At 45.3% G+C, this 24,700-nt stretch overlaps 1 protein-coding gene across 1 annotated transcript in view; it reads left to right on the top strand.

Moving 5' to 3' along the window:
* The window catches only part of igsf9bb (immunoglobulin superfamily, member 9Bb), a 115,110-nt gene that overhangs the window by 79,469 nt on the left and 10,941 nt on the right, over positions 1-24,700 (top strand). The window contains 6 exon segments of the mRNA XM_048983887.1: positions 605-716; positions 6,861-7,036; positions 7,562-7,788; positions 10,087-10,171; positions 10,595-10,756; positions 12,939-12,984. Coding sequence (XP_048839844.1) covers positions 605-716; positions 6,861-7,036; positions 7,562-7,788; positions 10,087-10,171; positions 10,595-10,756; positions 12,939-12,984 — 808 coding nt within the window.

Genomic DNA, 24,700 nt, shown 5'->3' with positions numbered 1-24,700 from the left:
GTTGGCTCTCTGGAAGCCACCGATTATAAACATCTAATTATATCTGTTATTCTTTTAACAATAGCAGAGTCCTCCCGTTTTCGGGGGAAAAAAAATCAAAGCCTTGAAGAAACCAATTTAAGTATACGGCTACTGACACTCAATATCATACAAATCGCAAGTGATTCCTTGGGACATAAATTTTTACTTCTCTGTGTACACTTACTGGAATTTAATAGAACCGTAATTTTGCAGGTCCCTAAGGTTTCACTGAAATGGTTATATTTATTTATTGGAGTTCTGGGTAAATTGTCATAGTAGTCATAGCAACACATATTCTTATATCAACGTGAAGGTTTATTACTAAATCTAACAGCGCTGTAAGTAAGTATCAAGAGATTTGGCAATTGTTTGCCTGAGCTGTAATTAGTACTGTGAAACATGTCTCTGCTCTTTAAGGTACTTGACATATAAGTACTCTATGTATAATCTCTGGCTTTTCTAGGGCTAAATCCAGTAACATTTATATTACGTGTCCGGTTCGCACGACTATGTATCATCTTTTATGTGGAATGCTTTGTTGGTTCTGGTTGATGTGGTCCGTGTTGTGCACCTGCCCTGCCAGGCACAAGTCCTCACGCCCCAGCCAACGTCCATGTCTCAGCCTCGACGACCTCAGCCAACGTCTCCTGGGAACCCGGATATGATGGCGGATACGAGCAGACATTCTCAGTCTGGTACGGCCATGTGTGAGTCATCCCAGCATGCTTTGCTTTCCGCTTCTTTTCTAACCGTTTTGATTTCCTCCTGAGCTTTGTCCTGCTGTTGTGAGGCTGTGGTGACCCAGGAGGGGATGGCGGGGTTAGATAGGGGTAACAATCCTGGCTGGGGTAGGAAGCCGGGGGGAGAGTTGGATGCATACAGAGGTTCCTGGTATCTGTGTTGATTTGAAATGGGGGGGGGGGGTGTCTCCATGTCATAATTAGCATATCTAAATATTGAGGCCGCTAATCTATTATGCCTTGTTCCATTTACCTCAGAAGTGGGAGGTTGGTGCTGCAAATCATGCTTTACCCGAGTTAACCGCTGTCCATTACAACGTCGGAAAGCCATTTAGCAATACCAGTTCTAGCCAGGTTCATTGTTAGCGATACCAGTTGATAACAACGCATTACATGGTATTTAGTGCTCATGGGAGTTTTACTTACACAAAAATGCTCTGAGGGTGGAAGGAAGAATGATTGGTTGAGAGAGATAACCAATCAGATTGTAGAAGAGGTTCTGCCCTCAGAACATTTTTGTGTAAGGAAAACTCCCACAAGCATATTTTGTGCATACAAGCATCGTAGCAACATGTCCAGAGACAGAGGTCGGACAGTCCTGTGTGTGTACAAAATCAGGCATAAGTACAAATAAACAGTACACAACTACAGCTTTCAAATCTGTTGATGAAGGGTGCAGCCATCTTGAATTCTGAGGTTGGAATCGTACGGCATTCTCGTTGAAATTTCCGACTCCCCGGCACAAATGGAAGGGACCATTAAAACCCCTTGTTCATTAATCTGTATTGACTATTGGTTTCACTAGTTCTAATGCAATCAGTTATGTCTGTGTCCAGCACACAGACATTTTGGTGGCCTTCTCTGGGACAGAGATTAGCAAGAAGCTAACTAGCAAAATGGTGGATGCTGGCATTCCTGTCTCATGGTGGTCCAGTACCAGCCAGTGCTTTTGGGAGTCCGGGTTTTCCCAAGCGCACTGTGGTCTGCCAGGATCTCAGCAGATGAATGTGGTAGGAATAGTTAGATATGGCACGCATATATAATCTGGAATTTGTTTAAGGTCTTGCGGGACTGAGCTGTTATGAAACCCTTTGTATATAAAACACCTTATTAAGAGACAGGGACAATTATGGGTTTCTGTTGTAAGCAATTAGCCTGGTCATTAAACGTTTCGCTGAAAAGTAATAACGAGTTTGTGTGATTTAAGGGCAGTGTTGTGTCGTCTCGTCGTATGTTGTGGGAGCAGACACATTACAGCTGCTTTGTGCTAATGTTTTCAGACCTGACTCGATGTGGCCTGTCAGGAAGCAGGAAGGAAACTACGGATATATTTCATATATACCGTTGACATATATATTGTTGACTTTGTTGTGCTTCACGACACTTGTGAGATTTTGTATGCAGTGTAACGGCCATGGTGCCCTTTGGCTCAAAGGCTACCGTGTCATTTTACTTGCACATTGTCATATTCAGTTAGATTATCTTCAACATCATTGTCATCGCACAAAGTAAAGGAGTAAAGGAACTCGGATGACGAAATGCAGACACATATATACATCCATCCATCCATTTTTCAAACCGCTTATTCCTACTGGGTCGCGGGGGGTTCGGAGCCTATCCCGGAAGCAATGGGCACGAGGCAGGGAACAACCCAGGATGGGGGGCCAGCCCATCGCAGGGCACACTCACACACCATTCACTCACACATGCACACCTACGGGCAATTTAGCAAGTCCAATTGGCTTCAGCATGTTTTTGGACTGTGGGGGGAAACCGGAGTACCCGGAGGAAACCCCACGACGACATGGGGAGAACATGCAAACTCCGCACACATGTAACCCAGGCGGAGACTCGAACCCGGGTCCCAGAGGTGTGAGGCAACAGTGCTAACCACTGCACCACCATGCCGCCCCATGCAGTGCTAACCACTGCACCACCATGCCGGCCCTTACAGTGCTAACCACTGCACCACCATGCCGCCCCCACATATATACAGCAGAGAGTAATTATAGGAAAAAGAACAGAGCCTCATTCTGGTGTGGCTTGGTGATAGGGCACGGGCAGTTTCACTGGGGGGGGGGCTTCCTGGTTAACGACTTACGGGAATTAGGGGCACGTGGGCAGGATCAGCAGTGCATAGTATTTTTTGAGAGAATGAACAAGACATTAATCTTGGGAGTGCATGTCAGACAACAGTATAGACCAAAGCAGTACATCAGAGTCACGGCAGGATTAGGGAGGCTAGAGCAGATGTCATTTTGTACCTTCCGTCTTGAATGAGGGACTGGAAGAACCAATCGGCACAAGCCAACTAGTCATCTGACTCTCCTTCCCAGGAAGGCCACGCCCTCTTCCCTTCTGACAATAATAATATGGAATGAAGAACTCAAATGTTTTCTGTGTGTTCTTCTTTAAGGATTCTTATGACAGGTCAGGGGGCACTCTTAGTGGGTGGGACTGGGGAAGATGGGCATGGGGGGGTGTGGTGGGGGGCAGAGAGACGTGGGGGTGGTGGCCGGTCATACCTTCTCCCTTTTCCTCCTTCACTGGCGGCCTCGCTCTCCTCCTTTTGCTCAGCGCAGCTTGGTTTCCCTTGACTACTCCTGTTCTCTTTATATGTCCCACCGAATATCCTCATTCTGTCCCCCCCCGCCCCCCACACCCCTTATTTACATCATTTACTTATTTAAGAACATCCCTTCAAGATGTTTTGCCAAATGATATTTGGGAACATTTTTTTCTGTGGGGGGGGGGGGGGGGGGTTCCAATTTATTCTGACTCTTTCAGAATTGCTGTGACATCCCTTCACACTTTTGAATCACTCTCTATTGCCCATATAGGGAAATCTGTGTAGTTCACAATATAGATGGGAAAGGACAATGATGTCAGACACCATGTTCTGCGACGCTCTGTGTTGGTATCCTAGCAACCACTGACTTTTGCGAATCGCAAATACAGCAGCGATTCAAAGGGAATGAAGAAGGCATAGCGATTATAGGATTGTGAATCTGTATTTTATTTAATTGAATTATTTCATTATTTAAAATTGAATTGTCAGCTTCAGTCTTTGGAAAGATTGCTAGCATCATTATAAAATACTTTTTAAAATAAAAAAATATATACTTTGTAAACAAAATTGCCCTTTGTTGTGTTGGTATTATGAGCTATTATGATTGCACTATAATTGATAACAGCTTTGCAGTGCATTATGGTTAAATGCAGTATCACAGTGTACATCATCTCTATCCACCGTAACTTGCAGGGCATTGTGAGTAATACATAGTGAGTCGGATTTGCCTTAATGAATCTGAGCACTACTGCAAAATGGCAGACATGCCGCATAGTGCACTGTTTCAGTAATAGGGAGTGATATCAAAAACAGCCCTTGCGTCTTCAGACAAGACCACTTTGGAGAAGGGAGCGTAACTATGGTGACCACGCAGCCAGGCAGGGTGTGCATGCGCATGTGTGTGTGGGCACGCCTGCCAGCACCAGTGGGTCTGTTTGTGGGCATGTCCATGCGTGCATGTGCGAGTTGGTCTGGGGGTTGCGAGTGAAACGTGTTTGCTGGGGGTGGGCTGACGTTGAGGGACCCCGTTCCCGTAGGCTGATGGGACGGCTAGCAGGGGTGATCGTTCACGGTTTGGGGCTCTTCAGCACTGGCAGCCTGGTTCATCCCAACACGCCATGCACATCAGTGCTCGATTAATCTGGTCTGAGGTGTAGCCTGCGGTGAGCGGGGCCGGCACTGCCCACACTCCGTCCCGGGGGCTTTGCCTGGCCGAGCGACCGGCTCGACTTTTAAAGGAGGGCAAGCCCGCTTAGAATACTAATGGCGTCCTGGGCTGCCCTTGCTTACTTAAGTGGGGTAACACCCAGGGCGTAGCTGCATAATGATGGGATTGTGGTGGGGGGGGGGGGGATAGGTGGTGGTGGGGCTTTCCCATGGCTCCTCCAGTAATCCCTGTGAGCACAGTGTCCCTCTAGGAATAGACGGTGTCCCCCTCCGCTCCCCAGCCTCCACAGAAACTGGAAAATAGCGCCCCCGTGCATTTAGCTTAGATCCTCCGCACAGTGTGCTTCATGCGGCGCACAGTGGCTTATGCCATATCTGGCCCATGTACGCTGGCCAATTAGACGTCATTGCCTTCCCTCAGCCCAGCCAATAAGGAGCTTGTGGTCTTGGCTGATGGACAGAGATCTCAACCAATCGGGCCGCCCACCTACCATTCGGGAGGCAGGACGTCTGGAGCTTCCTTTAGCTATCAGACATCTGCTTCACTCCCCCTCCCCCCCCCCCCCCATTTGTCAGCCGTGCCGGCTTCTGATGCGCCCTCCGCGGCGTCCTCGTGCCCACCCCTGCCCAGCCCCGCCACTCTGACAGCCTGACGTAAATGCGCTGCCGCCCCCGCGCGTTCTGCCCCCAGTCACGCGCTGCCGTGAGACACGCCGCCGTCTTGGTCCGCCGTGCTTCAGAAGTCGAGTGGAACGGTTCGGCGGAGAACGGCATGTACAAGTACAGCATGTACGAGTCCCGTAAGCTTCACCCTTTAATTTGTCACGATCCCCCATCCGGCTCCTCGTTACCGTTACTCGGGCTGCCTGAACACTGCCAGGCACACTGCTGATACTTAACACTTGTGCTGCAGAAAATATTTGAGATATCCAAAAAAAATAATAAAAAAGCTTTGAGAAGAAAAATCCTCATTCATATCCTGAGCGCGGCATGAAGCCAGTCAGGGGCTAACGTAGATGTTCTGCCCCCCCCCCTGACAAATTGTCACCTTGATTCCCTTTTGTACTCATTTAATGAATTCAAGGCCCCCTGTGAAGTGCCGGGCCCCCAGAATCTGCCAGGGTATCCGTGCCCTTGCTGTGCTCCCTGATGCTAGTACACCTCTTCTCACAGGTAACACACGCATAACACATGAGTAACTAATTGGAATAGAAGGCGGATACGAGTCGAGACGGTCCTAGCATTGCCCGGGGGCACCCGAACATGCCCGGAAGTATTTTCAAAAAGTCAGTAATGTCGGTATAAGCGTGTGATCACAATCAGACGACTGCAGGTACCATAGTAAATAAGTCATTTATGCACGGGAATAAACGCTGCATATGTTGTGCTTCAAAAATATATCAATAAAATGTATTACAGCCGCTGTTACTAATTCTTCTGCTACTAATATTTCTGCACTTAGCTGGAAGATGCAGTACCTCCGAACGAACTGTGGGTGGCAGGATGGCGCCCCTCGCAGCGCAGCCAGCGTGTTTGCATGCGCCCGGCTACCGCCCTTTTAAACGTGCCCGCGAGCATTGCGTGCGCCGCTGCGCCGTACCTGGCGGCATGCTTCGCCCTCCATCCCTCCATGCCTGTTTGTGTTTCGTGCCGCAGAGCATTACGAAAGTGCCCGTGTGCATTATGGGAAATTGTGCTGTGCGTTCAGGTAGTGTGGCTGCTATTGGATCCAGGCTGTTTAGGCATATTGGAGCTTCCCTGGATCTGTCAATCTTTTCTCCCAAACCTTCAGATCTTCAAAAATGCAGTATAGGAGTTTTTTTTTTTTTTTTTTTATCGCCAGGCTTTGCATAACTTGATTTTAATGTTTTGCCTGCATTTTAATCCTCAAAGTTTTTAAAAATTCAAAACTGCTTTGCAAAAGCCACCTGGTATTATAAATCTGAATTAAGCTAATAGATTTTCTTTGACCTGTAGATCATTTATTCTTAATTATCTTGATACTTTTTGGATAACTCATTAAGTCAAACCTAATTTTTAGGTGTTACTGGGGAAATGCTAATATGTGTTTTACTAATGCCGTGAAGTGTCACGTGGAAGGTCACGGCCCTGACCTGAACACGGCTGTCACACCCTTCCTACTTGTCCTTCTTGCTGCAGGGAAGTGGCCATAAAGCAGAGTAGGATTTTGTACATTACAGTTTCCCAACAGAGCTTTAATATGCCAGCAGGGGGCGACAAATGCCGAAAGCGGCCCCCTATTTTGGTACTAGCTGCTGGGGCTCCGGCGCCCTGCTCACCGCGTGACTCTGCCGGCCAGTGACCCCTCTCGCGCTTGTGTCCGACTGTCCCGGATGGCGCAGGGTGAAGAGAGCACAGCTAGGGCCACACGATTGGCTCTCGGTGCCCGTGCCTGTCGCTCAGACCTGGCTGCTGGTGCAGGGCCTGGAACCCGAGACGGCGTACCAGTTCAGCGTCCTGGCGCAGAACAAGCTGGGGACAGGTCCCTTCAGCGAGGTCGTCACTGTGAACACGTTAGGTAGGCGGGGCAGCCTCCACGGCTCTGGGATCGGGAGCATTCAATCACATCCAACATTAATCAATCGGTAATTAAGAAAAGAAGTCATTTAATCAAAACATTCTCACGAGTTAATCGGTCTGCAACATATTCGCAAGTAAGCACCTTATTTTACTCAGTACTTGTACTAGTACTCGCAACAGTAAAGCTTAAACTTCATTAAGCCCAATATCCTTCACTAGGGTAGCTACACAGGTTAGGAACTCATGATCAGTGATCACTGGTTCACCTCCTGGTCCTTGAGTATCCCCAATAATCCCAGTTGTTCCAGGGACTAGCAGACCCTACTCTCACTTGTGCATTGCTTTGTATTTAACTATTCTCCATAACCTCTTATCCAGCACAGTACAAGAGAACAATATACAATGCAGAAGACTTTAAAATAAGATAATTGCACATCAATCATTCATAGCTGCATGCACTTACCTGGGGCTGCTCAGAGATGTGAAGGCTGACTGTTTCTCGGCCTGTCTGCTTACTCTCCAGTATTTCCTATAAGTACCCCTGAACCACTGGTGCTGCTAACCCCACCAAGGTGCCTCACAGCCAATCGGACACAACAGGGAGTCCTATTGACATGGATCCCTCCAGCCAACCATACGTCGCCAATCGATCGGTATGTCATGGAGTTCCGCCTGGGAGAGAGGTGGGACATCCTGGACAGTGAGATCCCACCTGGAGAAACAGAACTTCTGGCAAGAGACCTTGTCCAGGTAAGAACAACATCAGGATTTCTCTTGGCCCCAAGTGCACTCCTTTGATGAACAAGTCAATTTGTATAAGCAGTGTTTCCCAGTGCAATCCTCAGGGGCCCCAGTTGGTCCAGGTTTTTGCTCCCTTCGAGCTCCCTGCCAGACACTCCACATTTTTGCTCCCTCCCAGCTCCCGGTGGGACTGTCTGTGGGTCTTCAAAAATCAGGTTGGGAAACACGGGTATAAGTCTGTTTGATATGAAGCTGACTTCAGTATGATGACACGTTGACACTTAACTGGTTCGTGATTTGTCCAAGTGACCCTCTTCGCGGTAGATTCTTTTCAAGTTTAGTTAATACGCTGGAACCCATGTAGTACAAGGCTAAAGGATGAAGAAGAGCTTCTGCAACTTTCATTCCCAGAATTAAATGTCAGAAATACCATTTTGGGAGAGCTCAGGATCAAAGTGGGATAGAAAGTATTAGTTGGACTTCAAAGTGGTTAGTTTTATGCTTCCTCTGTGACCATGAGGTGCACTACCTGATGAAAAGCTACAGTGCATTTACATAAAATAAGTTCAGATTTCAGTTACTGGCCTGATGTCTCTACTGCTGTCAAATAGGGATATTCGATGTAGGTAGTACAATGATACTCAGACATGATAAAAGACATACATTCATTATAATACACCATCACTGCATAGCACAATATATGTCCCACCACAGCCAAAATATTTGAAGTAATACATAATACATTTCAAAATGTGTTAGGAATAGGTTATCTTGAAATCCCCAAGACCCACATTATCCATAAAGTCAGTCCCATCTCTGAAGGAAACTTTTCATGGGATGTTTTCCTCATGCACCATAAACTCACACACACGGCTTATACAGGTGAACATGAAAACAGATCATCATTTATGTCATTTACGTCTGAGAGAGGCCTTATTGCGGGCCTTGCAGTTCTGCACATGCTGTAACCTATTTATGGCGTACAGCTGGATTTCACTGGAGCGGTTGAAGTAATTGTCCCATTTGGGATTTCGACTGCGGCGCCATCCCTCGAGTTTGACTCAATTCCCCGACTCGCCGGCGTGGTGAGCTGTGTTGTCCTTTTGCCATATTGGCTGTCATGTTCCCGCCATTCTCTCGAGCCCGGTGGACCAGCTGTCCCGCGTCGTTTTGCAGGAAACAACTAGTACGTCAGTATCACAGGATTCGGTGGTGGATGGATCCCGGAAAATGCGTCCCTCTGTTGAAATGGGTGTTTAGCTTCGGGGCAGATGAAGCCTCTTTTCGTCATATCATTTCCTCTGCTAGTATATCCATGAGTGTTCCTTCATTTCTGCTTGTAAGATCACTTCCTCCGGCAGTGCACATCTTGGCCATCCATTTACATTTACTCAAGAGGTCATTTCCCTTGGTGCTACGCTCCTCTGTGTTCCTCTCTGTCTTCTCATGAGGTCATATCCTCTGCCAGTATGCCCCCCCAGCCACCCCCCCCCCCAAGTGTTCCCTTGGCTTCCTGGTCATGTCGCTTCCTGTGCCCTTGGCTTTAAACTGTTTTTCACTGCACATGATGACTGTAACTCCAGTGATCTGCTCTGCGCAGTGCCTCTGTGATGGTGCAGAGCATGGTCCCAGCTGGGGGGCTGTGTGTGGCGAACTGCCTGGCCGTTCTTCCGACTAACGAGAAGGTCCCATTCCGTCCCTTATGGCCTGAACTGATTCTGTAGGATTTTGCCTGATGTCCAGCGTCTGGTTCATGTCCACCGCCTGCCAACACTTTGAATTACTGGTGCAACTTACCCAGGGGTACTGATAAAACGTGACAGCCAGTCTTTGACTGTTTGTTCAGTACAGGGTCACAATTAGCCTGCAGTCCCTCCTAGGAAATGCAGGACCTGAGGCACTCACGTAATGCACAGACAGCTGTCCTCATGAACCGCATGTCTTTGGACTGTAGAAGTGGACTTACACAGAGGGTGCAGTTCTTGCAAACTCCACAAGGGGGCCTGAGAACAGTGCTAGCCATTAACCTAGCATGTAGCGACACAGGAAAATCCTTTATATTATACACATGGACCATGCATTCCAGGTGAGCTGTAGTGGATTCTAGGGGACATAAAAGCGGCTTTAATTCATACAGAGGTCCAACCTTATTATTAACCAATTATATGTTTTGAATCAGTGAGTGATGGGGAGAGGGCACTCCGATGGCCAGTCAGCTTTCAGCTGGAGCCAGTGCCCCCCACCCCCCACATACACCCCTTGCAATCATTTTTAGTAGTTGAAGGGGTTTTTTTGCTTTCGCTGCAGGATTCGTGGTACGAGTTCAGGGTGATGGCCGTTATGGAGGACGTCATCAGCGAGCCCAGTAACGTTGTGGGAGTGTCGAGTACCGGTGAGTCAAGAAGAGAGCATGCAGGTTGAAAGAGATTGCCAGGGATGTTTGAAAGATGCTGCAAGGTTGAACATTTTCAGTACTTTCCTGCCCCCTATTGGAGCCAAGTAAAACCTGCATCTTTGAATGGCAAATTAATTCTGTCATTGATAAAATTTTTGCAATGACAATATAAAAAATTTAAGTGCAGAGTTAAGACATATGCTAATTAAAATGCATTTATCTTAAAGTGACTTCTTTTACCTGCTTTAGCAAATAAACTGTATTTCTAGGCTAATCAAGCACACAGTGTTTGCTTGTTTGGAATACTGGTGGTTGGAAACTGAAGTCTGTCCCCGACGCCACTGAGACGCGTCCTTCCCGCAGCTGTGCGTACTGCTTTCCTGTGTCGTGTGACTCTCGGCACGTATCTCTCTTCCTCAGACTTCTTCCCTCCCCCAGAGATGGCAGACGAGGGCCTGGCTCGGCCCGTGGTGGCCGGCATCGTGGCCACCATCTGCTTCCTAGCGGCAGCCATCTTGTTCAGCACACTCGCGGCCTGTTTCGTCAACAAGCAGCGACGCCGCAAGCTGAAGAGACGGCGAGGTGGGTATTTACAGCGATGCGTCAGCTGGGCTGCTGTGGCTCAGCTGTGATGAAATATAGGCGGAATACACAGGCAGCGAAAATTATTTGTCCTGGTCGGCATGGTGTCATTTTCACTCTTTACCTGTTAACTTTAGCTTCACTTCCTCAGAATGCATTTCAGTTGAACTTTGGCCATGCAACCCCAACAGGATAACTGATTAAATGAACTGTCATAGAAACAGCATGGCTAGGATGAACGTGCCACTAAAATAAACAGTAAAATGCAGTCTAGTACTACAACGTCTATGTCACCAGTGTATTTTTTTATGTATATATGTCTTTATGTTCTTTTTCTTGTTTTTTTTTTCGGATTGAATATTCATTTTTGACCGTATCACTAATGGTGCTGGTGCGCTGTGCCTGTTATTGGAAGGTCACCAGTTCAAATTCCAGTGTCAGCAATGTAATGTCACTGTTGGGCTCTTGCAAAGGCCTTAACCCCCAATTGCTCTAGGTACTGTCTGACCCTGGTCTCTCAAAAAGTAAACTAACAAAACAAAAGTAACATGTAATTGAGAAATTGGTGGCATGGTGGTGCAGTGGTTAGCACTGTTGCCTCACACCTCTGGGTTCCAGCTTCGAGTCTCCACCTGGGTCACATGTGTGTGGAGTTTGCATGTTCTCCCCATGTCGTCGTGGTACTCCGGGTACTCCGGTTTCCCCCCCACAGTCCAAAGAAATGCTGAGGCTAATTGGACTTGCTAAATTGCCCGTAGGAGTGCATGTGCGAGTGAATGGTGTGTGAGTGTGCCCTGCGATAGGCTGGCCCCCCATCCTGGGTTGTTCCCTGCCTCATGCACATTGCTTCTGAGATAGCCTCCGGACCCCCCCGCGACCCAGTAGGATAAGCGGTTTGGAAAATGGATGGATGGATGGATGGATGCTATAAAGCTGTCTGTCTGGTGTCAGTTCAGGGCAATCTGCATACCCTGTTACTTCCGTTCACAAAATCGAGGGCGAGTTGCCACTGAGGCATTTCCTTCTGACCCAGCAGAAATGCAGGCTTTGTAGAATGAAGGTGCATGCTGGGAGATTTCTGTCCTCTTGGCACAATGGCTAGCTGTTCGGGTGGGACTGGGCAGGCAAAAGGGGAGGCCAGCCGGTCTGGCTCCACGGGGCCGTGTGAAGTGATGTCTTACCGCCTCAGTGCTTCCCTGAGCGCCTTTAATCTGACCGCAGGTGTAAGTGTCGCTAAGTGCCGAGATATCAAACCGAGTGTGAACTGTCGTCGGTAATGGGGAACTGCTGTAGCAACTGTGTGACTCTTTTTGGACTGTAAAACATCCTATTGATCGTACATGCACACACACACACACATACACACACACGTACATACACACGCACAGGCTAATGCAAACACAAATTCACACAAAGACCTTTTTTCATTGTTACATTTAGTTAAATACAGAGCTGGTTCTCATTTTATTCTATATTTAAAATAACATTTTCTTTATATTACATCATATGAGTAAAAAATAGCACACAGCACATAGAGAGTGATTTTTTTTTTTAATGCGGCGGGTTGAGCCTCGTTATTGGAAAGACGCCGCTTCAAGTCTCATCGCAGGCAGAGAAACCATGTCACCACTGGGCTCTGCAGGAAAACCCTTAATCCCCAAAATAATGGAAAATAAACAGCTGATCTTGCACTCTCACTCTCCATTCTCACCTCTATATGTCTCATGGAAGAGTAAAGATGGGATTTTCTGCATAAGTTGACAACCCCCAGGGGAAAGCACATTCTGAACAATTGAAAGACGCTCTGACTTAATCGTTTGCTGAATTGCAGTGAGCACATTCTCAGCAGTATTTTGTGCACATGGAAGTTTTACTTGCACAAAAATGTTCTGAGTGCTGAATGAAAAATGATTGGTTCAGAGAGATAACCAATCAGATTGTAGAGGAGGTGGGTCTAAGCAGTGTCTTGGTTCCTCCTCCTCTAGTTTCTTAGACCTACCTCCTCTACAATCTGATTGGTTATCTCTCTGAAGCAATCTTTTTTTTTTTTTTTTGTTCTGCCCTCAGAACGTTTTTCTGTAAGCAAAAGTCCCACTAGCGTATCTTGTGCACCGCCGGTCGAGCCAGCCACTGACAACTCATCGTCCGTATTTTTCTTGTTTTCTTGTGTCTCCTTTCCCAGATCCCCCACTTTCGATAACGCACTGCAGAAAAAGCGTCGAGACGCCGTAAGTAGCCCCGGCTGCAGCAGCTGTTTACTTGTTTGTTTGTTCATTTTAAAATACGCTTCAGTCTATGCCAAGGCATGGGATGGAGCCCTGTGCTCCATGCTGGGCAGCTACATCCGCCAGCCCCCGCTGTGGTCACATCCAACACCGGCTGCCGGTAACCCGGTGCGGGATGGGACGACAGTCAGTCATTCAGCCCCAGTCATGGGTCAAACTGTCAGTATTGATGGAAATGTTTCCTCGCAAGCTTAAAGGTCTGCTAAGGTCTGTTCTTACATAAACATGGCTTTGATTTCCATAACAGGGGGCGTGCACAAATCATTAGCATGTTAGGACGTTTGCCAATGGCTAAACGACGCCATGCTACTTCAGAATGGTTAGTTTATTCAGAGCTTGGAGTCCAGTTGTATCTTATGGATAGTGCATCCTCCACCTTTCGGCCTGCTCCATCCACCGTACTATGCTTTTCTGAGCTTTACTGTTGGTTTCAAGCATTACACTTGGCACCGAAGTACAGTATATGTTAGGAACTATCCCAGAAAACAGGGAATATTCCCAGAGCTTTAGCTAACGTTATTTAAAGGTCTTCACAGAGTTGGCAGAGAACGTTCTTAACGTTAATGGGACTGTATTTTATGGAAGATTATAAGCACAAAAATTCAAATGGCAATTCATTTTGCAATTGTCAATTCAATATTCAACCAGAGCATGCATTTGTCATTTCAATATTTAATCTGTGCATGTAATTTGAAAATATATTTTGCAATCGGCAATTCAATGTGCAAAGTGCCTATGAAATCCTTAAATAATTTCATAATATTTTGAATAACAAATAGAATAACAAATCACTGAATTGCATTTCGTTTTGCCATGGGCTTTTTGCCTCTTTATTCAAATGGCAATGGCGTCCCCGGGAATTGCATTGCATGTTGGGGAGAAAACTCAATTTGCAATTCCCAACTGTCAGACCGCTCATCAAGGTGGACCTTCATTAACGACGTCACTTCCTTGTTTAGGGCCTCGCTACCATTCAACGGATTTGTTCGTTTAGTTAGAATGAGTAAACCCCCTTTATCTTCTTTATTATTATTTTTTTATTATTTATTATTATTTTTATTATTTGTAATAATTATAACTAGTTGCACTTTTCCTTATTTGATTGTGACATGCTGATTATATCATTGCAATAACATGCTTTTGATTTCGATGTAAAACCACAGGAGGTGTGATATATTGTTATGTAGACTTTTATAAGTAACTGTTTGTTTGAGTTTGTAATTGTTTTGCTCTAAATAAAGTTCTTTAAAACGTAAAAAAAAAAAGTTAGAATGAGTAATGGCGGCAGAAGAGCTTGCAGTAAATATTTCTGCCTTAGCAGATGACATGGAAATTAATCGGGTATCAGCAGTAGATGCGTTTGATAGGTTGTTTGTGTTGTCACAGAGGGTAGAGGAACTTACAATCTTAACTGGACTTGATACGAGAAGGGTGCAAACTAATGTAGCTCAGGCGTTACATCGAGTCACGCAGTTGGTTACCCTCTGTGACAACACAAACAACCTATCAAACGCATCTACTGCTGATACCCGATTAATTTCCATGTCATCTGCTAAGGCAGAAATATTTACTGCAAGCTCTTCTGCCGCCATTACTCATTCTAACTAAACGAACAAATCCGTTGAATGGTAGCGAGGCCCTAAACAAGGAAGTGACGTCGTTAATGAAGGTCCACCTTGATGAGCGGTCTGACAGTTGGGAATTGCAAATTGAGTTTTCTCCCCAACATGCAATGCAATTCCCGGGGACGCCATTTCCATTTGAATAAAGAGGCAAAAAGCCCATGGCAAAACGAAATGCAATTCAGTGATTTGTTATTCTATTTGTTATTCAAAATATTTTTAAATGAATTACGGATTTCATAAGCACTTTGCACATTGAAATGCCGATTGCAGAATGTATTTTCAAATTACATGCACAGATTAAATATTGAAATGACAAATGCATGCTCTGATTGAATATTGAATTGACAATTGACAAATGAATTTCCATTTGAATAAAGAGGCAAAAAGCCCATGGCAAAACGAAATGCAATTCAGTGAATTGTCATTCTATTTTTTATTCAAAACATTATGAAATTATTTAAGGATTTCATAGGCACTTTGCACATTGAATTGCCGATTGCAAAATATATTTTCAAATTACATGCACAGATCAAATATTGAAATGACAAATGCATGCTCTGGTTGAATATTGAATTGACAATTGCAAAATGAATTGCCATTTGAATTTTTGTGCTTATAATCTTCCATAGTATTTCCACATTTAACGTTTTAACGAAGGTTCTGTCAATGTCAGCAGAGTAACATTATTACCTGAAATTTGTTCTAAATGTAATTCATATTGAAAAATATTGTTTTATAATAACTATAATTTTATCGAAATGCTATATGTGTATACTGCGAATACACCGTCCAGTCCGGAACCCATGACCTTAGAAGTGTGAAGCAGTGGTGTGACCCACTCTTATGCTCTGCCCTTTGTTTGCCTTTATATTACTGTTCTTAGTTGTAGTAGTGGGACATTCTGGGGACATCTGGAAAACAGAACACTTTCAGACCTTAATCATCATGTTCGGTAAACGTTCCTTGTTAGCTAATTATTAATAATCAAGAATTCTTGAACCACCAGGTGACATAGTGCACACTCAGGTTGCAGGGGCATGTCGACCTCCCTACAGCCATCCAGTAGAACTGTTCTTGTGACTCTGGATGCTGGTTGTAATTGACTTCTTTGCCCCCAAAGAGCAGATATAAAGCCGAGGATTCAGTGGCAGCAAACGTCACTGCTCCTGTAAATAGAAGCAGCTGCACCAGCTGTTTTCATCAGGAAAAAAGGTGCATTGATGTCAGGTGAATGCAGGGACAGGAGTCTGACCAATGAGAGGTCTTTAGATCCATGGGAGATGATGCACTACACTGTGCTGTGTGAAACATCTGCTCAACATAGATAGCTAAACTACATCACGTTTAACACTTGCTTAGTGTAATGCATATTTAGTGAATTTTCCTAATGTTGGATTCAACTGGGTAGCTGGGCACCATGATTTATGTTGGAACAAACCTTAACGTCATAATACCAGCTAGCTGTTATACTTTTTGTTCTTACATTTTTTTTTCTCCAAATTTTGAAGCATTATACAATTGGAGCTGCTTCTGTGGTTTATGCTAAATATTTAGAAAACCATTTCCAAGTTCAGATTTAAGCTTAAAAATATTGTATGTGTGGATATGCCGATTTAGAGAAAATAGTCAGATAGTACACATATGAGTAAAGCAGTTTAATATTTAATATCAGTGTTTCCCAATCAGGTCCTCGGGGACCCTCAACCGGTCCATGGTTTTGCTCCCTCCCAGCTCCCTGCCAGACAGTCCAGATTTTTGCTCCCTCCCAGCTCCCTGCCAGACAGTCCGGATTTTTGCTCCCTCCCAGCTCCCTGCCAGACAGTCCACATTTTTGCTCCCTCCCAGCTCCCTGCCAGACAGTCCACATTTTTGCTCCCTCCCAGCTCCCTGCCAGACAGTCCACATTTTTGCTCCCTCCCAGCTCCCTGCCAGACCGTGTACATTTTTGCTCCCTCCCAGCTCCCTGCCAGACCGTGTACATTTTTGCTACCTCCCAGCTCCCTGCCAGACAGTCCACATTTTTGCTACCTCCCAGCTCCCTGCCAGACAGTCCACATTTTTGCTCCCTCTCAGCTCCCTGCCAGACAGTCCACATTTTTGCTCCCTCCCAGCTCCCTGCCAGACAGTCCACATTTTTGCTCCCTCCCAGCTCCCTGCCAGACAGTCCACATTTTTGCTCCCTCCCAGCTCCCTGCCAGACCGTGTACATTTTTGCTACCTCCCAGCTCCCTGCCAGACAGTCCACATTTTTGCTCCCTCCCAGACAGTCCAGATTTTTGCTCCCTCCCAGCTCCCTGCCAGACAGTCCACATTTTTGCTCCCTCTCAGCTCCTGGTAAAACCTGGACTGTCTGTGGATCCCCGAGGACCAGACTGGGAAACACTGATCTATATTGTAATTTATAAATCCAGCAGGTTTCAGGCAACTTAACAACTTGGCCACAGTAAGTTTGCCATTTCAGCTCACTGGTTGAATACTTGAATGACCCAGAGCTGAATATTTTATCTATATACGGGGACACTGTCCATGAGAAGCTGTGTGGAAAAATGATGAATGCTTTGGTCCAAAATTTATTAGCTAATGCTTCCTTGTGTTATAAAATCACTGATCAGTCTATTTGTGAACAAAAATGAAAGTAATTCATAGATGATGGTTTTCTAAATTACTTTCATCACACCCTTTCTTTTCTTGAGCAGTTGTGTCTGGCAGTAATTTTATGGCGGGGGGGGGGCACGGTTTGTTTATAAAAGAGTTTTAATGATTAAGGTTTAGATTTGTTAAGCACTGGTACATTACACCTTTGGAACCCAGGGTCGAGTCTGCGCCATGGCTCGATGAGTGTGGAGTTTGCAATTTCTCACCCGAGTCTGATGGGGTGTCCTCCGGGTACTCCGGTGTCCCCCCACAGTCCAGAAACATGCTGAGGTGAATTGGAGTTATCAAATTGCCCGTAGGTGCGCTTGTGTGAGTGAATGGTGTGTGAGTGTGCCCTGCGATGGGCTGGTGCCCCAGCCTGGGGTGTTCCCTGCCTTGCCTCTGGGATAGGCCTCGGACTCCCTGCGACCCTGAGCAGGACAAGCGGTTCCAGAAAATGGATGAATGGATGGGTTTAGATTTGCTGAGGTCGTTGCATTAGGCCAGCTTCTTTGAGGCGTTAAATGCTGATTTTAAGTCTCTCCTGAGAATGGATCCCAAGACCGAGATTACACCTACTGTCTCAAAACAAAACACTCAGTCAGACACCATTAACTTCAGAGTCTATACCCTAAACCACCCATAACAAAGGGGAAATGTACAGACCAATGCTGCTTTTATATTCAATTTAGTTTAATTTATTTTTATATAGTGCCTTTCACAACAGTCTCCCCAAGGCACTTGACAAGAGAGTGTGGCAAACGATTAATACATCATTTATACACAGGGGTGCATGAAACAGGGAAATGGGAAGAGGAAGCGAAAGAGTGCCAGAATATTGTATATTCATATATCTATTTTTATATACCTGTATATCTATTTATATATTTTATCTTACATACAGTTTTTTCCGCTGCTTCAACTGTTGTACCGTATAGCCTGGTGTCCGTTGTCTCGGCACCATGTGTTGTCTCACACAGGTAGGTGTGACTTTTTGGGGACTTTTGCTGATTCGTCAGGCTCGCTCACTCACATTCACCAATGCACACGCCATGGCGGCTGGCCACGTTTGCGTGCGGTCCACAGCGATGCTGACAGGTTACATTCATGGCTGCAAAAAGGCTTGAACAAAGAAGTCGCTGGTTGCTGTAGACCCGTATTTCTCGACTCAGTCTTGAGACCCCCCCAGACAGTCCACATTTTTACTCCCTCCTAGCACACCTGTGCCCGACAATGAATAACAAACCAAACAATCAAGAACGAATCAAACAATCAAGAACGCTGAATGCGTGATACAGGTGTGCTGGGAGCTGGGAGGGAGCAAAAATGTGGACTGTCTGCAGGTCCCCGAGGACTGTGCTGAGGACCACTGCTGAAGACCATGTTAAATATTAAAATGCAGATGAGATTAAGGAAATTGTTTACTTTTTACAGTTTTAACTACAGGGAATGCTTGTAGTGTTACTTCATTGCAAATTATTATTTATAAGCCATAACCAAGTAGATATTTAACAGTCGGCTGAGGTTTCTCAGTTCAGCGGAGTACAGTACCTGTAGCATGTGACCGTGGTTTGTAAACACATCGAAGGTGATGCGGTGTAACTTACCTGGATAGACAGCAGAGGGCGATCACATAGATCCGTGAAAACGGAGGAACGCCTGTCCTCCCGACTGAACCCCACCCGATCTCTGATTTGTCCCCCGACTGCGTTCAGGACGGCAGAGGGCCCAACCGAAACCCAGTGGTTGAAAAGCGGCCCGCTAGCAAATCACAGACGGTACACGTGAGTGTCCAGCCCGAGGCCCGACGGGGTCCGCGAAGCCGCGTGGTCTCGCCCGTGGGTACATGCTGTACCCGGGCCGGCGTCTCCATCGGCTTCGTGAAACAGTAACCTACTTCCCTTACCGTCAGCTGGGCTTAACCGGGTTAAGTACAGCACATCCCTCGTTTGTGTCTTCCAGCTCAGAAGGTCACGTATCAGATTACACCAGACCCAATTGCAAGGCCGACGGCCCCGTAATTTTAGGTTGGGTGGGGCGATCCGGTTGCCATCTGACTGCCCACATTGACGTCTGGTAACTCTGTGTGACGGGAGGTACATTCAGCCACAGAGCTGATAGTGAACCTCCTGGACACATACGTGTCGGACATCTGTCCAGTCTCCCACCTCCAACCCCACCAAGTTTACCATGGTAAATATGCATGCTTTACTCAACATGACCCTACCTCCTTGCTTGGCTACGGCTTCTCCCCATTGCTTTGATGGCTCCGTTACGCACCTCGGCTGGTTTTTACCATGGTACACTGACAAAGCTGAAGATGCAGAGTTTAAACAACGATACAATAGTATTTGTTATACAAAGCTTTAAATTGCTAACCAAAGCCAAAAAAGCAATCAATTACAAAAACAAACTGAAGGGATTTATGTATTATATGTTATATATAAATCCCTTCATTTATATATACATATATATATATTTGCCTACTTAACTCCTTTTTATGTGTGTCTTTCCTCTTCCAGTTATAATAACTTCACCCTTTGATGACTTTTGGAGTTGATGTGTCGGTTTATGTAAATCTGTATGCCACTCTGTGATGATCAGCTCTGTAATGCACAGTATTGTGACTTTGTGGAGAACCACTGTCAGTTCTGGAATGATATCTAACGGTGAAACGAATTATCTTGGCATTGTTTTACAAAAGAAAAAAATAGAAACCTGTTTGTCTGTTTTTTCCCACAGTTAGTAGCAATTGCTCTCGTTATGCAAAACTTATTGTCTGAGTGGTGTGACTGTTAGGAAAAAAAAAAAAAGATGTATTACTATATTGGCATATTTTATGATACGAAAGTCAGTTTATTAATACTACATCTCCTTGAAAACGTATTAAATGTGACTTCAGTATGGTGCTGTAAAAAAATACCACTGAAACCAATTCTCGGGTACAAAGCGTAGAGGATTTGAATGTTTGCTTCATAGTTGTGCTATTTATTCCTATGTATGTCAATTCCCTGATGCAGCGCTACCGATTCAGCAGACATATTAACCAGGCATCCATAAAGCCAACAGGCGATCGATAAAATATCCCGCCGAAATCTGAGCGGCACGTTTAACGTCGAGTCCATCGGTGTTCCCTCATTACGGTTACACCAGCAGTGCCGCTCCATACGTTCCATTGTTTTCGTACTGGTGTTTTCCCGAATGCCGAATTGCCGCCTCCAGGGCAGAGCAGTGACGTGCATTTGCATGGCGGACAGTTTTGGTGCAGCGGCTTTGTCTCCCACATCTGCCGTGCTCGTGCTTTTTTTTTTCTTAATTTTTAATTATATGGTCTCCCCAGCAACAAGGTGCAAAGTCTCTTCCAGCAAACTGTAGCATTTCTGCTATGAATATATATATATAATCAAAAAAAAAACTTGTTTAAAAAATGTCTACCAAAAGTCATGTAGCTACAAAGGTAATCTACCATTATACCCGGCAAGTGATATTGCAGTTTTATCCTGACCTAGCTGCATGAAATAATATCCTCCGTGCATGTGTGAAATGTATGATGTATAATGCACTATGACTAATAAACATAATTCAGACATGCACTGGCTATATCTTTCTTGTGTCTCTTGCTCTTCTTCCTCCCTTCCTCCTTCCTTCTCTCTCTCCCTTTCTCTCTCTGTCTACCTGATTTTTGCTGTGTTGATTTCAAGGACGCACAGCCTCATTGACCGTCAACTCTTCCTCCATCTCTATTGTGTTTCTCGCCGCAGGACTCCTCTTACCCCTTTGCCTGGCATTGAGCCCTACTGGGAGGGGCCAGACGGCAGCAGCTACAGGCCCCCGCCCACCAGTCCTCAGTGAGTGCCTGCACCTTGTTCAGCAGTGTGCGCTGGCTTTGGCGGCAATGCTCCATGCGCTGGTGCTGGGCGTGGCCGCCGCACGCTGGGCTAAACGCCCTCGCGGCTCCACTCACAGGCGATGGCAGGCCGCCTATACTTTAAACTACCCCCCATACCCACCCCCCCACCCCCCTGCTCTGCCCACACCTGCCGCTCCCCACAGCCTGAGCTCTTCCCCGTCGCTCAGCTCGGAAAGTTCATCATCTTTATCGCCGGTGGCCCCGCCGTAGACACTTTCCCATTGCCCGTCTTATGACTTAAATGAGCGAAATCACAGCTTTCCGATGTGTGCCCGCTGGCCTTCTGCCACCTTGGTATGGGAAAATAGAGGAGATCGGTTACGGAACAAATTAATCTCTGCCCAAGACTAAATATATCCCTTGTTTTGGCTTTGAATCCCTTTAAAATTTTGCTGCTAATGCTGTTTCTGCAGCTAAGCATCCAGCGACACAAGATATTAATGTTAACTTGGGCTTTGTAGGAATGCCCAGTACACCAAAGTCCATACATTGCCAGCTTCACTGCTGGATGCATAGAACCAGCCTGCTTGACTGCTGAAGCCTGCAGTAGATAGTGAATTTAACTTCCATGTGAAATGTAGGCTGCTCCAGGACAGCCCATTACCTTACAGTAGGAAATTCTGACTCTATATTAGTCGTATATCTGTATCCAAAGATCACCCACATTTTGAGTATCCAGCTGGGGCCTCTCATTCTTCTTGACCATAGCAACATTTCAGCTTCATCCCCGCTGACGTAGGCACACTTAAGCTTTGGATAATGAGCCATGTTGATGACCTTGTCATAGCTACATTGATTAAAAGCAGCTTTTGGTGACAAGTGATTTCAAGGATCATGGAGAAGGAAGACGTAGTTGCTTTGGTGCAGGGGAACCAACCCAACATAGTGTCTTTTTGATGGATCTTTGACCTTTCCAACATGGGGTGTGGCTGAAGGTGCAGACAATTAAGTAGAACCAACTAAACCTCAACATTGGGGTCTAAACCGTCCCATGAGAATTCAATGACTACAGTGAAGACCACAGCCATTGTGACAGGACGTGGTTAGCTTGAAGACAATTTAAAATGTGAATTGTCCATGGATCACCCCAAGGAAGTGTTGGGATACAGATAAGTGACAGCTTCTAGCTGGTTGTGAGTGGACCCTGAAAATTAACAAAATGCATTTTTTCCCTCAGCAGCACACATTTGTGTCCCCTAACACTGATATTTCCAGTTAAAACTGCACTATCCTTTCCCCAGATAGTCTCAATTTTTGCTGCACTTGGGACATTTGGATCCACGAAGTGGGAGAAAGTGAGGAAACCACCATGCGTGCAAAAAAAGCTCAAGCACCTTGTGAATGCCCTCATATGTACCTCGTGCTCTTCCAGATCTTTCGCTGTGAAGCGACCCCAGAATCCCTGCCTCTAAGGGACCAGCACCCCGCTGCGTACCAGTGCTTGACCGTACCCACGCTTGCCATTTGCTGATGCGACCATCCTGCAGACCCTGCTGTTTTTCATTCCCATTTTGGATTTGTTGGTTGGAGAGGATACTGTTTACCCCTTTAGTAGCAGTCACCTTCTGAATTATTCGTTGCCATGGCAATTTTTCATGTTCTTTTTAGACAGCTAATCAGAAGACTTGGAAGTTCAGCATTGTTTACCATATTTAACAGTATATTCGTTGATGCCATAAATTATTCTATTACTTAGTGTTCTGTTCCGGTGTCCAGGACTTATATTGTATACAACTTACTGATGTATTATTATTATTATTATTATATTGCATAAATTTGACATGTCCCTATTTTTTTGTGCATTGGACGTAGTGGTAATAGGCATTTTATTCTTCTGCTAGTGTGCTGCGCGCAGACAATCATGACACTGTCTGAATGTGTTTAATGGTAGAATTGAAAAGCTTGCACAATAGTTTGGAAATAGAGATATCATACCTCCTTGATCAAAAAAGGAAGGAAAATATTTTGGTGTTTTTTAAAAACTGCTTCTATATATTTTGTGTGTATTAGATGCTGTTTTAAAGTATTTCTGATCTAGTTCGACTTTTCTTGATCACTCTGTGGGTTCTACTAACCTGTACTGTGTATTTGAGGTATTATACGGCATTTCGATAGTGTGCTTTACTTGTTCTCTGGTGTGCTCGCGACCTTACGTCCATGGAGGGTAGATGATGTCTGTCCTCAATGCTGTCATGCACTGTACCTCAAACCTTAAGAAGACATTGCAGTGAGAAGGACACTGCGTCCTGCAGCTTGACTTAAATAGCAGAGAGGACATCCTTGCCCATCAACAGCTGGTTGTCTTCGAAACTAAGGCCCATCAAAACAGTCAGGCTACAAACATTGACAAAAAAACCCATAAACGTGCAGCCATAAATTGTATTTTGCTGGTCTCAATAAACTGTTATGGTTTAACATACCATCTGATTGCTCATTTGTTTTCTGGAAGGTAGCTACTACTTGGTCCTTGTCTCTTGGCATAGATACTCTCTTGGCATTATGAGGAACCCATGGTTGCCTCACTTGTATCCATAGAAATATTGGTTGTTTTCTTCATAAAGACTGTGCAACTTGGAATTTAACACATTCTAAGGCTGTATGTTGACATATTCAAAAATACTTACAGTGTTCCATTATTAGTAAATCTATATAAATTTGTCCTTCGCAATTTGCATTAGACTACATGTATAGTTTTTTTTTTCAGGCCCTTGTGTTTTTGGCATTTACAACTGATATGTTCTGATAACATTGCTAGCAAGTAGGACAGCTGGCGATATTGTACGTGTGAAGTCGTTAAATGATCAGGTCTATGTCACAGAGAAAGTCAATTATAAAATTGAGAATATGCAGTATGAATAATCAGTAGTAACAGGAGAGTATGAGATCCAGGGAAGGCTGAGTAGTAACATCTCCAGAAAACGGAGTGAAAACCAGATGCAGTACCACTAAGATGGGTCACAAGACCTGGGAACTCAGGGCCTGTCGTAAGACAAGTGCAATAATCCCCAACTGTTCAATTCAGGAAAGTGTTTAGAGGGAACAAGTTTCCTTATGATTAATAAAATAGCAGTATATAGGATACATTTCAAGGAGGCTTTATGAACTCTGCGATAAGTAGGGTTGTTGTGGCTCATGAGCAATACTGACTCATGGTGAGATCTGATACAAATGATTATCCCCCATTGCCCAAATGCCCACCCGCATGACTCGATTGTGACTCATGTACTTAATGCACAGCAGTCACACGCCTTTGGCAAGCATTTCAGGCAGAGCAGTTGCACAGTAGCATCAGAGGTGACACTCCCACAGAGCAGTGCGGAATTCATTAAGGGTCACGTGATTCTGTGCGTCAATTTTGCAGTCATGTGATATCAGCTTCTTTTTTTTTTTTGCTCTTGACCTTGTCTCTGTCATACTGTGCTGCACCTACCAGTGGCATAAATTTGAGTAGCTGTACCCATAGTAAAATATGCTCACTTGCCCTCCACTG

This window comes from Brienomyrus brachyistius, chromosome 18 (genome assembly GCF_023856365.1).
Source record: "Brienomyrus brachyistius isolate T26 chromosome 18, BBRACH_0.4, whole genome shotgun sequence".
In the NCBI taxonomy this organism is placed as follows: domain Eukaryota; kingdom Metazoa; phylum Chordata; class Actinopteri; order Osteoglossiformes; family Mormyridae; genus Brienomyrus; species Brienomyrus brachyistius.
This window is presented reverse-complemented; position numbering and strand designations above follow the sequence as displayed.